Source organism: Triplophysa rosa, linkage group LG8 (assembly GCF_024868665.1).
Source record: "Triplophysa rosa linkage group LG8, Trosa_1v2, whole genome shotgun sequence".
Lineage (NCBI taxonomy): Eukaryota > Metazoa > Chordata > Actinopteri > Cypriniformes > Nemacheilidae > Triplophysa > Triplophysa rosa.
The window spans coordinates 26,940,103-26,954,185 of record NC_079897.1 but is presented as its reverse complement, the minus strand read 5'-3'; the positions used below and the strand labels follow the sequence as shown (position 1 = coordinate 26,954,185).

Genomic DNA, 14,083 nt, shown 5'->3' with positions numbered 1-14,083 from the left:
ACCATAGTTATAATTCCTAATCAAACAAGAAAAACAAAACGCTGCATTGAACGCACTAGAAGCAATCCTGCCAAGATGGCGCAACATTTAACACGGCGTGACGTAGCTTCACATTCTCTATAAGAATCACCTAGTTTAAATGGAAGGAAGTGTCATTGACAGTGAATATTGATGTCTTTCACACCTGGGCAGATAAAGAACCAACCCCCTAATGGTCCTATCAAGGTGGAATGTGAGGCAGCCATGAGAAAGAAAGCGACGGGACTTAAAGAACAAAAGTTTTATTTCTAGTATATTTACAAAGTATACAATATACAATCTTCACTTAAGCATTCACCTAATTCACCTTTTGTCTATTCCGCAATATAATTAGCTTGCCGGAACCGAACACACAAGGCGTCTACGCTAATATTAGTTTGTATTCTTTTTCATGGGTTCCCGAGGACACCAGAAGCAGTCAGTCCCAGCTCCGGATCTGGCCTTATGCTCAACCCAGTTCATCAAACACTCGTGCTTCTGCCACCAGTTGATGACTACAACCAAGACCTATAGTAAAGCAGAACCAGAATAAGATTTTAATGCACAACGTGGAGGCCAGGAACCATCCGACGCAAAGTGGAATGTATTCAAATCCTTTAACGCAAGGCTAGCCGTGGATTAACCTGCTTATAACATGGTCATTTGGTGAAAATGAGTTATTTTTGTCAGTTAATTTCAAACGATGATCAAACTGACTGGAACTATCCATGCATTAAACGGTTTTAATGCACACCTTTCAGCCAAACGTGCCATCGCGTTTTAAAGTATTCTTTTAGGAAGCTGTTAAAACCTCTTAAACTGCGTGACATCATCGAGATATAAAGGTCTGAAGTGGCCCAATAAACCCATATTTGGTATTGTTTGAAAGCGTAGACTCTCTATTTTCTGCAGATATGAATCAATTTGGACATTTATTTTACTGTAAGATAGTTATTTACACTTTATTTGCACTATCTCCCCCCCCCGTTTTTGTACATTGTCCAATATTCATATTTTTCATATCGCTCAAATTTGACAAACATGGGCAAATCATATATCAAATAAAAGCTCTCATTCCCAGGAATAAGGTTCCAGTTATTTTTATTGAATTATAAACACATAACCATGGGTTCCAAGCCCGTCAACGCAATCAAGCACCTCCAACCTCCAATTCTTCTGGCCGGGGCAGAGGGAGAGCCAGCGCGCACAGGGCCCGAGTTATTCACGTTCAAAGACAGGTTTTAGAACAAAAAAATACTTGCCTAGATGGTTCATCACAGGATAGGCAACATATATAATAATTTTCATCACTTACAGCAGTTTTTTATGTTATTTCAAAGGGTTTTCTGTAAAATGACATCTATACGTTGCATTTATTCAACTGTATGTGGGTACTTCAAATTTTGGTAGGTGGAAATTGTATAAAAAAAGGGGATTGTTCTTTTCTTCAGTTATAATAGAAGAACTCTTGATTGGATTATGATATCAGCAAATTGAGGAAACATGAAATTTGTCTCTATGTGCTGGAAAAAATCAAGTTGTTTTCAGGGAGCTGCAGCCCTCATAGCCTAAATTATAAACTGCAGGTTGTAAAAAAACCTCAGAGCGCCTGTTTTCTTAAGTGTTTATTATAACACAGACAACACATACAATCATTTTTATCACTTTCAACAGTGTTTTATGTAACTTCAAAGGGTTCCTGTAAAATGATACCAAACTTTTGTATTTACACCTCTGCATGTAGGTATGGGAAGCTTTTCAATTTGGGTAGGCTAAATCCAGGCGGAAATCCTTAAAATAGTCACAGAGTGTAAGAGGTTAAAGGACTTCGTCTCCTTCCTTTCTTCTGTTATTACAATCCTGTACCTTGAATTCAACAATGCTCTTATGAGACTGGTTGTGCATCAGTGTGGCCACAGTGGCAATGTTAATAATTCTTCCCTCTTTTGACCACTTCGTCTGAGATTCTTTGGCCCTCAGCACTTCTTGAGCCATACGCTGAGCATCAGCATCCTCCTTCTTAGGTGATCAGTCTGGACTGGGGCTTGCAACACAGTGGGCAGTAAACTTTCAAACTGAAGCAGGGTCTGCAGCATTTCCAAAAGTCTTTATTTTTCGGGGTCAAAAGCTCCTGAATGAACACAGACACCAGTGAGTGTTGGTAGTGAATGTCCATTCCTTTATTTGACCTCATTCCTTCACCTGGCAGTGGAATGTTTTATAGTTCACTCATCCCAGGTGATCTTAAATAACAAAGTGTCACAATGGACTTGATTTTACATACCGCTTGTGATCAGTATCAGTTATGGACAAGAGAAATGAAAAGTGTTTGTCCAGACAGTATTTATGGCCCCTTTCTGATAATAAATTAATAATATCAGTCACAAAAACAGCACCTAGAAAACATGATATGATCTTTTAATTAGTGATTCTGTACCAGTTTAACCACTGCATGAATACTGCTCATAATCCAACAATATAAATACACCTACATACCTGTATGATCTGGTTTAATGCCACTCCTGGAGCAAAATATGACATAAAAAGCACAAGTATAGAGCGCAGTGGGAAATGAACGAATAAGTCACCCACAGCACAGAAAACAATAGGTGCATGTGTAAGACATGGAAAGCTAGAAATTGTTGAGCTCCTGCAGGGTTGAATCCAGAGTGGTGTGAATCTTGATGTTCTCCTCTCTGGCTGTGGCAAGCCTCTCTTAAACACAGCACATAAAAGAACATTTGGCATGTTTGACAACAGACCATCTAAACCTTACATACTTGGATTTCATATGATCATGTTGAACTGCTTTTGCAATGTAAACAAAATCTTGAGTAGATTTACAGAACATATTTACAGTATAAATACATGTACTCCTGACTAAAGACAAGCCCTGGATTGTGACTTTATACCCGCTGCCCATATTCATATCAGGGTCCAAAAAATGATTAGTGACAGGAATCAATTTAGGTTTGTGCTGTGTTTTACCTTCCAGGTCATCGACGGTCTTCTCAAGCTTGGACACTGATCTCTCAGCAAACTCGGCTCGAGTTTCAGCCTGCCAGAGATCGGAAAACATACATAGACTGTAAAGATAGCTGTATGTGAAGTGTTAAAAGAACATGAGACAAACTTATTAACAATGGTTCACTTCTTTCAGTCTGCCAGTCAGGATCTTGATTTCCTCTTCATATCTGTCCTCTTTATCAGAGTACTGCAGGAGACAAACACAGAGAAGCGATGAGAGACGAGAGCGTCTGTGCAATCTCCTCTTTATTTATATGAACATTTAACACGCGCTGCAGGGAGCTGGAGGCGGCATAACAACATTTACACACAGTAACACCATGACAGAAGCACATGATGCAAAGTATCCAAAGCTTCTGATTTGACTGACATGGTCTGAATGATTCACATGAGTGGCCTCAGACGCCACAACCTCACATCTCTTCACCGACCATCTGATAAATAATGCTCACAACATGGCTAGAGCTAGCATTACACGTACGTGTCCTATGGTGTGACACAGCAAAATAAAAAACAAACAAACTTAATATTTTAATAAAACTTAATACAATATTGTTATGATATAGTTTTATATGATTCATATTTATCATATAAAATAGCATAACACCACGTTCAGACAAAGAGATGCGATGTCATTCATTTGAATGGAGAGCTGGAGACTTCAGGTGACACGAGCGATGGTGACCATTGCCGACAGGAAGTGGCCGTGTCTACATTTACATTTATACATTTGGCAGACGCTTTCATCCAAAGTGACTTACATTGGAAATGTATTATACATTTGTTTCTGACTATGTGCAATACACTGGGATCGAACCCTTGACGTTGGCATTGCTAGTGCCATGCTCCAACCACTGAGCCACAGGAACGCTAGCTTTGGTTTTGGTGTCTAGCGACGTGACAAAGTTGAGATTTGCTCAACTTTATACAAATGATGAGCAACTTTCGGGAGCGACTACCAATAGGAGTAACCCTGGGTTCACACTGCACGCGTGAGCAGAGCGAGCGCAGCGCCGTCAGCGTAACTACATCAGCACAGTAATTCACACAGGAAGCGTTTGTATAGCGTGACCGCGGATGCATCCAATGTGCAAGGTAAGCAAGCCAACCACATAGCATACATTCGTTCCCTAAGTTTAAACATTTGTAAACGTGATACTCTTAAAATTCTGTTACCAAGGGTACAAGACCCAAGTATATTGGTAAACAATATGGTCAAACAAAACAGATCGCCATTATATAATTTTCTTACCATCTGCACAAATATATAGCAGAAGCTATTTCAACCCAGGTTTTTTCCTTTGAATATATGTCTTTGTAATTACTACAAGGATCATAAAGCATTTTGTGCTTCTCAACCTCAACGATCAGCCTCGTGTCGTCCATTGTGGTAAAAGAATGAGGTATGACACGATCACCTTTTATAACGAGCTCCTCGGAAAGCTGGCCACAAACTCAGGTTTGATTGGGTACTGCTAGAGCCGCTTTCTGGCTAGTTAACTGACGTGATTTTATAAACCAAGCTTCCACCCAAACGGAATAATTAAAAACAAATGAAGGGTTTTTTTTAAACATACTCCCAGTCTTGCAAAAAAAAAAAAAACAGGCTTGCTTATTCTGTGCATTCTGAGCACTTTTATTGTGCAACAATTTATATTTGTCCATCTAATGTGTGCTGTCACTTTAACTGAGCTTGAGCTGCGCAGCAAAAATAGACTCGGCGCCGAAACCATCGCATCAGTGCTGCTCACGCGACGCTCCTGCTTGACGCTGACGCGCTGCTCCTGCTCCCGGTATGAACGCACTCATTTGATAACATGCACGCCGAAAAAAATACGCGCTGCTCTCGCTCTGCTCACGCGCGCAGTGTGAACTAGGGGTTAAGCAGCGGAGCTCACGTCATCCGCCTCTCGTCAGTTACTGCAGTTTGTTTATAAATGTTTCTAGAGCAACCAGATCATTGTGCCAGAGAAAGTGTTTCATGGGATGTCATGGGGAAGCAGATGTGAACAAAAGGACATTGCACATTTATAGTATGCAAAAAGTTTTTGTTTACATAATATGCCTGTGTAATTATGTTTATATAAACACACACAACATAATAATTACACTGAAATATCGACGTGTATATTAAATTCTATAAAAATTATATGATGTAAAAATATTTAATATGTCGATATATATATTTTTAAATGAAACATGCATGTGTGTAATTATTATACACAGTACACACACACATATTATTAGGGATGGGTACCGAGAACGGTACTTTTTTTGGACCGGTACATAATTGGGTCGATACCAGAGTATCCATAAGCTTCATGACAATCGATACTGTTATCGATACTTGCGCTGTTTTATCTCTGTGTGTTCGGGTGTTAAATGGCGAATTAGAGGCTGCTGCCTGTCATGTCTTTTTCCATCCCTGAATGATGTCCGAATGGCCGAAGTTTGCTCGACGTATGTGTGATATCTAGGGACATATGATGTCCATGATGTATTTGTAATCTGCTTGTTTTGAGTGTGTATAAGTGAAAGAGTGGCATGGTTGCGCTTGTGGAGCTTTCAGCGTCCGCGTTTCACAACGAGGAAGCTTCCGTCAAACACCCCTTTGCGGCAACCCGTCAAAATAAAAGTCCTTTATTTGAGAACAAGTTATAACATTGTTTTTAATAATTCGGCCACGGAGTATATTTACTTACTTTAGTAAATTGAAGTAAATGTGCTAGTAAAATTATAAAAAAAATAGTACATATAATTAAAAAAATATTAATTGCTTAGAAAATAGTACTTAAATTTATGTAGACCTAAAACCAGAAAGGAAAAAAGAAATACGGTCTACCAGCCAAATAACCACAGTGATGTAAAGTAAATATGTTGAATTACATTATGATGTGCTCCTATGCACATGCTAAGAGCCGTAAGTGATATGCTAAGGAACACACACATGTTTTGTTATGGGGCATTTTCTGTTTGCTCAGAAGTATTAGTAAACTGCCGTTCTAAAGCTCAGCTGTAATAAAGAAACTTAAAATGTTTAACATCTTTTCACATCATGTGTTTTTGCATCAAATTATAGAGCGTAGTATTGATAACAGTACTGATAAGTACCGGTATCGATAAGCAGTATCAATATCGGCATTGATATCGATAAAGTCTTAACAATACCCATCCCTACATATTATGTAAACAAAAACTTTTATTTTGCATACGATTACAAAACAAAACGGTCATGATGCCTATTGCTAAAGTACTGATGTGATTCATGTAATTAATTAAATATCAATCAGGTTTGACATGATAGGATGGTTTTACTCAGACAGTGTTTTTCCTTTTAACTAGTCAAAGCAGTACTTTGCTCTCTTGCTATTTCACAGGTTTAACTACTAGTGAAGGGAATTTTGATTCATTTGAGTGATTCGTTCTATTTCAGTTCGTTCACCAAAATGATTCGTTCAGACTCGTTCACTGATTCCTTCAGTGACCATTTCGTCATATATTACATACATACGCCAGTATGTGCTTCAGTCAGTCTTTCACAGCAGGACAGTGATCCCACTCGGCTGCAGATTAAAAAGTGCCTGACGTGACTGATCTCATAGTTCATAAAAGCAACACATAAACAACAGCCGAATTAGCAACAACAAACTATTTGTTTATGTGCCATGAATTTGTCATAATCTCGAATTATTGTAATACATGCTTATATAAAACAATGCTATACTTTCATTAGGAAAATAACTTTTTACTACAAACCACAGTTAAATCATCATGTTTGTAAAATAGTACATTTAGGTTTTTAAAATGTAAGTATCGTTTAAGCAAGATATTTGCAGTACAGCCATTTGTATTGGCATGGTAAGAAGACAAAGTACACCAAAAGATGGTTACCTCACGGTTTTAAAACCATGGTTAATTTTCGCAAGGGTCTTTACATTGTGTCCATTTCTGTACTTGTTGAACGAGAGACTTCCTCTTTCATTTCCTTCACGAGTGAGTAGCAGCAGCTCATTCAGTTCGTTTACAAAGGAGAATCAGAATCAGCGGGTCCTTTCGTTCGTGTAAGATCGAGATCTCTCTCGTTCAGACTCAAAACACTTGTTCGGTTCATTCGTTCAGTGCATTCAACCAATCATATGCTCTGTCAAAGCTCACACTCGAACGCCATTGGCTCGTGCTTTAGACACTCTTTTAAGCCAAGACGCTCTGTGCTCGAGGGAGAGATTTCAGTGAACGAGAAATATGAGTCATTGCATTTCGTGAACAAGAACGATTTGTTCACTTAAGTTTCGTTCAAAAAGAAGGATTCGTTCACAAATGTAACGTCACTTTTAACTGCGCAGGACTATATCAGTAGAAACACAAGAGAAAAAACTGTAAAAGGTGACGTGAATCCAGTCAAAGCCGCGATCAGAGAACACACCACCTGACCGCAGATGAGCGAGAGAGCGATAGACAGTATATGTCTGTCAGGTGGACAGCGCATGAGAAGCAGGACTGAGGTGAGATCAGGTGAGGAGCCCTGTGGGGTTATTAAGGGCAAGTACCTTCTCCTCAGAGGCCTGCAGGGTCTTCAGCGATTGGTCGAAACCCCTCAGCTGCTCCTCCAAACGCCGTCTAGAGCTGTTTTGGACGGCCAGTCGCAAGACACACAAGCGCATGCAGAGGGGCAATAGAGGAGGCGTGGGGGTAGAAGGCAGGCCAGAGGAGGGTCCAGACCGCACCGCAAACAGCCAGAGAGATGAGGAGGAAGCCAGGTTATTGAGCTCAGGAGCGACATCATGTGTACAGCAGGTCTCGCTTTAGATGTGTGCTTGAAATGTAACATGCACTCGAGAAGCAATAAGGGCAGTACTATGGCGTCAGATTTAGATCACCAGGACTTTATTACCTCAAATTAGTTTTTTCTGTTTGTAAGAATTCCCGTCCTAAAAAGTCAGGTTGTGAAATTCAGGTTTTCATGATTCAAGTTCACGCGTTCAGGTGGTAAAATTCAGGTCTCAATATTCAGGTCATCAAATTCGACTTGAGAATTACTTTGGGCTATAACCAAGTGTAACATCCGGGAATGCAAGGAAGAGCAATCGACCGTCGACAAAGCGTACAGAACCCAAGAGGAGAAACCTTTTGGTAACAGCCACTAGGTGGCGCTGCAGTAGCATGGCTGCCATTTAGTGCTACAGAACATTTCTCTAATTAAGTCATCAGTCAATTTGATGATCCAGATTCTATAGAAGATAAGACGATGATAAATATATTTTATTTGTAACCCTTGACACAGCATTTTATATACCAATGACATTGTAGGTATGTGCTCACTACAAAGCAAAAGATGCGTCACACAAGCTGGACATCGATGTGGTTACACGGTGGAATAGCTCAATGGATATGCTGGAAGGCTATCTCTCGAGCAACACGCGGCTATAACGCCAGCTCTCTCGAGCACAGAGGTGCGCAAAAACGCCCATCAAGTTGAAGAGGTTTTCCACCAGCTGAAGAACAAATCAAACCAATTACAGCAGGTGTGTCTTCATTTACTAATTATGTAACAATATGTATTAGCATTTGTGCGTGTTTGTCATTTGCATGTTTGTGTGCTTTGTGCTGACCTTTTGGGCGTGTGTTCTATCCTACTAAACTATACTACATCCCCTTGTAGTATATCATCCCCAATTTTTAGGACAAATAATTCAAATGAAGGACAATAAAACTCAAGGTAATAAATTTGATGGCTTTTTCAAATTCAAGTCCTGGTGATATAAATCTGACGCCATACAGATCAAAGTTAAATGCATTTGAAAAGTTGCCATATAGCAGCGGTTCTCAACCCACTAACAGGTCAAAGGTCTGTTTAGAAAAGGGACATGGACGGTCTTCTGGTTCAGCATCCGTCACTTAGGAGCTGTCCAAGTCTGCCATGTTTGTCAATCTTCAACAAGAATATGTGAGGCAGATTGAAATGTGTAAATCAATGGCAGTCAGGAAGACAAAGCCATTTATGGTCTAATTGTATTATTACCGTGACCAATTGTTGGGCATACAACCAAATACAGTTGAGAACCACTGATCTGAAGCATTTCAATGACATTCCAGTAATGCAGGCACTCGTCATAAAGCTAATGGAGACCAGAAAACAGGCTATAAGAGTAAATGACACGGTGACAGTTCATCATGAACTGCGATGAGAAGTGCCTCAAAAACCACCGTCTGTACGACCAATGTGCCAATACGAACATCGCAATTCTGTTCATTCCTTAAATACCACGACCAACCCACCATCTGCATATTTCCAGAGTTCAGAAAGCCAGACGTGAGCATGAGAATTCAGCTGTACTCTTGCTGTATGTTTGTGCTCAAGTAATGAGGAAAAGGACTCACGCTTCAGCCAGCCCTGCTCTCTCCTCTGCACGCTCCAGATCGCCCTCCATCACCACCAGCTTACGAGCCACCTGACAGACCAAACACATACTCAAATCCTTCACCTTCTGGCCAGATTCAGGTTCTCTGAGCGGCCCCAATGGCATCTGTTACTAAAAGAAGCACAATGTAGATACCAAAATAGACACGGAACGATGCAGCGACTAACCTCGTCGTACTTGCGGTCGGCCTCCACAGCGATGTGTCTGGCCTCATTCAGCAGGACATCCTGGAACTCCATCTTCTCCTCATCCTTAAGTGCTCGGTTCTCGATCACCTTCATTGCTCTACACATCACAACATTCAATGGTCAGGTTTCAGCATGTGGAGTGACCGCCACCCATCATCACTTCACAAAGTCAAATGCTACTGAAAGTGCATAAAAAAACCTGAAGAATGAACTGGCATACTAAAATAATACCCACAACAAAACTTCAACTTCACAAACAGATACTTTTCTTAGCACACGCTTTTTTTGTAAGACACTTGTCCCTGTCTGGTGTCATCCCACCCTATACGTTATGGCATTTCATGACCTCTCGCTCTCATCAGCAGCTTTCGCCGCATCCTCCAGCTTCTGCAGCGCTGTAGTCGATCTGTCCTGAGCCCTGTCCAACTCTTCTTCCATCAGCTGAACACGTCTGCTCAGAGACGCCACCTCCGCCTCCGCCTGGAACAGTTTGCACACAAGTACTTTCATTACACATCTTAGCATTTTAACTACCATAAGTGAAAACACACATCTTTTTTGTCTAATTTGTCTTTGTAACATATACAACATACAAGTATAATGCTACATTTACTTTACAGTACTTTAAAAAAAAGGTACTGTATGTCTGCATTCTATTCAACGTTTACCTCATCAAATGCATTTTTTGCTTTTAATTTTTATTGTCAGATGAGTGCTATGCCAAAAATCTCAAAACCTGAAGTGTTTTGATATCCTGTAAAAATCTCTTGCATTTATATTTCTTAAAACTTTATTGCCATCATGATAAAGACGGTTTCATCGGGCGCATGCACCTGGCCTAACGTTAACTTCCGGTCTGTTTGTTCATCGGTCTGGCTAGTGGCTAATAATATAAATATTTATATTTTATTTCATTTGAATTCATATTACTGTATAGTTGTTTAAATTAACAATTTGTTGAATTTTATTGTATATTAATTTTATTAAATAAACAATTTGTTGAATGGTCATATAACTTTGTCGCATTTAAGTAAACAGCCAAGTAACGGCTCACCTACTGGTAACCCAAAATGTACTTGTTATTTACTTAGCTTGCTATCAGAAATAATCTGCAGGGACTCTATTTTTTGCAGATGTGTACCGGAAGTTAAAGGTCCAGTGTTTGAAATTTAGCGGCATCTAGCGGTGAGGTTGTGAATTGCAACCAACAGCTCACTCCACCGCTCCCCCCTCCCTTTCAAAGCCCTCAGGCGGCTGACACAGAACCAAGATGTTGGCATGTTTTCACTTCTTTGCTGAAGGCGATAATGTATTTACGAAAACACGCTCTGCAGTGCATAATTGAGTCCATATAACTACACAATCCTGTTATTTACTCACGTCATCTCTGTGTTCTGCTTGTCTGAGTGCATGAACTGCACAGTTTAACGTGCTACACGCGTGATTCTCATGGATTTGTCTGTGTCTGCGCTATATGAACACATGAACTTCACCTCCAGAGTTGCTCTGAGAGTTTATTTCACAACATTTTACTGAGTGAAGCTATCACTTCTAAAAAACACACACACAAAAAACAAGCGTCTTCCAACAACCTACCGAGATAGAAGTCAGGTAAACTACAGTAGTTTTATGTGGACATATATATTACTATTTAATAGTAACAAATAAAAAACAGAACTTTGAAAAATTAAAACTAATTTAGATGCATCATGCATAAGCTGAAGTTAGTCGTTTACCTTTGAAATTATTCTTTCTATTTTTATTTATGTTTCTTATTTATATATTTGTATTAGATTGCATTTTGAATGTAATATGGCAATGTAGTGTATTGAATGGGTTTAGTTTTCACAGATATTAATAATAATAAAAAGGATTTTTTTCTAAAAAGGAAACAAATTGTTCTTATTAAGAGACCTGTGTTATTTTCTCTTGTATATTTAGTATTGCTCTTTAACAAAGAACAAGTACTTACTATCCAAATACTTGATTACTCAATGGCATAATTGGTAGAACACTCGATTACTAAAATAATGGATAGCTGCAGCCCTAGTCAATACAGACCTTAATGCTGGATCGGGTATCGATCAGTACTGGACCGATCCAAATCCAATCCTGTGCGTTAGCCGCAGATGTTACTCATAAAGCTTCAAAAGGGAATAACTATTATGAAACCACCGTAAAGTTTTCATGCACTATATCTGAATATAAATGATATAAAATATAAATATTTGGTTCCAAAATGAGATAACTCCATTTTGAATGTTTTCAAAAATCATGTTTTTTTTATTGTGCATTCCAATTATTATCAATTTCGATACCGATACCAATACGTTTTACTTTTAAAAAGCATTCACTTGAACTTACATTTACTTTCCTGTAGATGAAATGTCATGATTTATCAGATGAATGCATCATTAATATGCTAAATCTGAATACATTTTCATGACCACCAAAATATTTTGTGATTTGTGCTCTTAATGTGCCTGTAGGCTAATTCATCATGTAGATGTTAAAACACTGGACATCATTTAAACCAAATAAATCTATTTATTTAGTTATTTATTCCTGTAATCGAATTTGCAAACATGAATTTTGCACCAAATTATTACTGGAAAATAGTAACAATAACAGATTAACAGAACAGAAAAACGATATTTAACAAAACAATTTCTCGTTATCCCAGTACTACTTCTCTATCTTAAAAAAACCCAAAGTGGACAAAATTATTACTCAAGAACAAAGATTTTAAAACTGCTTTTCCGTTTTTGTTCAGTGTTGTTTAGACAAAATAATAGAACAAGTTAACATGTTTCCCTTTCATTACACTTTTATAAGTGAATTTATAAACAAAGTGCACACTATTATTTAAGCACTTTATTTATTTTGTGTCTCAAACAATAAAGTACTTTTAATACCCCCAAAGGCCCACTGCCATACATCGCAGTTCGCAGTGTTTTTATTCACCGAGGTGATAAACTCCACATATGCTCCTCTTCTTTTCGCCGGCTGCAGCTGCGTCTGCGTGATTGCGCTGCTGAGTCACGTGATAGCGGACTACAAAACACAGCAGGGCAGGAGGAGCAACGTGTGCAAAACTAGGTGTATGGGAAATAGTTTTTCTTCATTATACAATTATTAGCTACATTAGTAAATAAATAAAATCAGTAGTAAAAACTAAAAACACATTAGTATCGATATTTTTATGTTAGGATCGATCCTTTTCGATACAACCTCAGTATCGATACTTCGGGATCGATCCGCCCACCACTACCACAAGCGCAACCATGCCACTCTTTCACTCATAAACACGCAAAACAAGCAGATTACAAATACATCACGGACATCATATGACCCTAGATATCACACATACGTCGAGCAAACTTCGGCCATCATTCAGGGATGGAAAAAGACATGACAGGCAGCAGCCTCTAATTCGCCATTTAACACCCGAACACACAGAGATAAAACAGCGCAAGTATCGATAACAGTATCGATTGTCATGAAGCTTATGGATACTCTGGTATCGACCCAATTATGTACCGGTCCAAAAAAGTACCGGTTCTCGGTACCCATCCCTATAATCATCACGTTATCATTCAGACTCTTCTGTTGTGAGATTAACGTCACACTACAAACATGAATGACGTGCAGCGTCCTGCGGTGTCTGTGGTCAGTTTGTGGGAATCAAACACATAACGTTGCTGATCAAACGTACTGTAGGATGCTTTGGATAAACGTCTGCAAAAATGCAAAGGATGTAACTTATTGGCGCATTTCAGTCATAGTACAGGCAGCATTTCACAGAGAAGAAACGTAACGTAACATAAAGGGAACTGTTTGTGTAATTTACCTGATCTCTCTGCCTCTTCTCCTCCCCCCTCTGTCTCTGTAGGGCTTCAGCTCTCTCCTCAGCTTCATCCACCTGCTGTTGAAGGACTTTTATCTTGCGTTTCACCGCTTCAACGGTGTTCGGCGTGCCTGACATCTTCAGTTTACACACGATCACTTACCGACAGACAGATAAATAGACAGACAGATGTTCAGCTTCTGATGTGAAGTGAGTTTCTCAAATCATCACATACAAACACCTGACACGCCTCTCGGCGGGAAATGGCGTTTCGTCTGAATCGTCCTGTCAAAATAAAAGCTCTTCGACCGAAGTCACTGCACTCGGTGGCCACGCATGTAATCAAAAGCCACAGGCAAACAAGAAATCATGCTAATATACACTCACTCATGATGACGTGCTGTAAAATATGTGAGATGAAAAATGGTGCTCACCCTAACCCTCAAATGAGTCGTACCTTAGTCATGCGGTCTGATCACATAATGTTGTGAGCCCATGTAATAACACAACCAACGGACAACAGCAAGCTTATCATTCACAGACTTTATAATAGTCCACTTATATTTACCCAAGTTAATATTGGT

The 14,083-nt window shown here is 39.3% G+C and overlaps 1 protein-coding gene across 4 annotated transcripts; it reads right to left on the bottom strand.

Annotated features, from left to right (window-relative positions):
• Positions 1–1,606: 1,606 nt before the first annotated feature.
• On the bottom strand, positions 1,607–13,864 carry LOC130557555 (tropomyosin alpha-3 chain-like). 4 transcript variants are annotated; one of them, XR_008963327.1, is made up of 8 exons: positions 13,503–13,864; positions 9,999–10,132; positions 9,632–9,749; positions 9,424–9,494; positions 3,007–3,076; positions 2,515–2,733; positions 2,303–2,414; positions 1,607–2,149 (listed from the first exon to the last, which is right to left on the bottom strand). XR_008963327.1 is itself a non-coding variant. In XM_057339415.1 (8 exons), the coding sequence occupies exons 1-8, from the start codon at positions 13,635–13,637 to the stop codon at positions 2,651–2,653; spliced, it is 750 nt and encodes a 249-aa protein (XP_057195398.1). In that variant the 5' UTR covers positions 13,638–13,852; the 3' UTR covers positions 2,537–2,650. The 4 variants fall into 4 exon arrangements, 3 of the variants coding, with proteins under 3 accessions (XP_057195397.1, XP_057195396.1, XP_057195398.1); XM_057339415.1 differs by lacking the exons at positions 1,607–2,149; positions 2,303–2,414 and adding exons at positions 3,170–3,232; positions 7,593–7,668 and having other exon boundaries at positions 2,537–2,733; positions 13,503–13,852; XM_057339414.1 differs by having other exon boundaries at positions 1,607–2,414.
• Positions 13,865–14,083: the final 219 nt, after the last annotated feature.

Coding starts and splice junctions, on each gene's coding strand:
- LOC130557555 (XM_057339413.1), bottom strand. CDS start 13,637: ATGTCAGGCACGCCGAACACCGTTGAAGCGGTGAAACGCAAGATAAAA. Junction 10,133..13,502: donor AGAAGAGGCAGAGAGATCAG/GTAAATTACACA, acceptor AAACTGTTCCAG/GCGGAGGCGGAGGTGGCGTC. Junction 9,495..9,631: donor CCGACCGCAAGTACGACGAG/GTTAGTCGCTGC, acceptor TTGGTCTGTCAG/GTGGCTCGTAAGCTGGTGGT.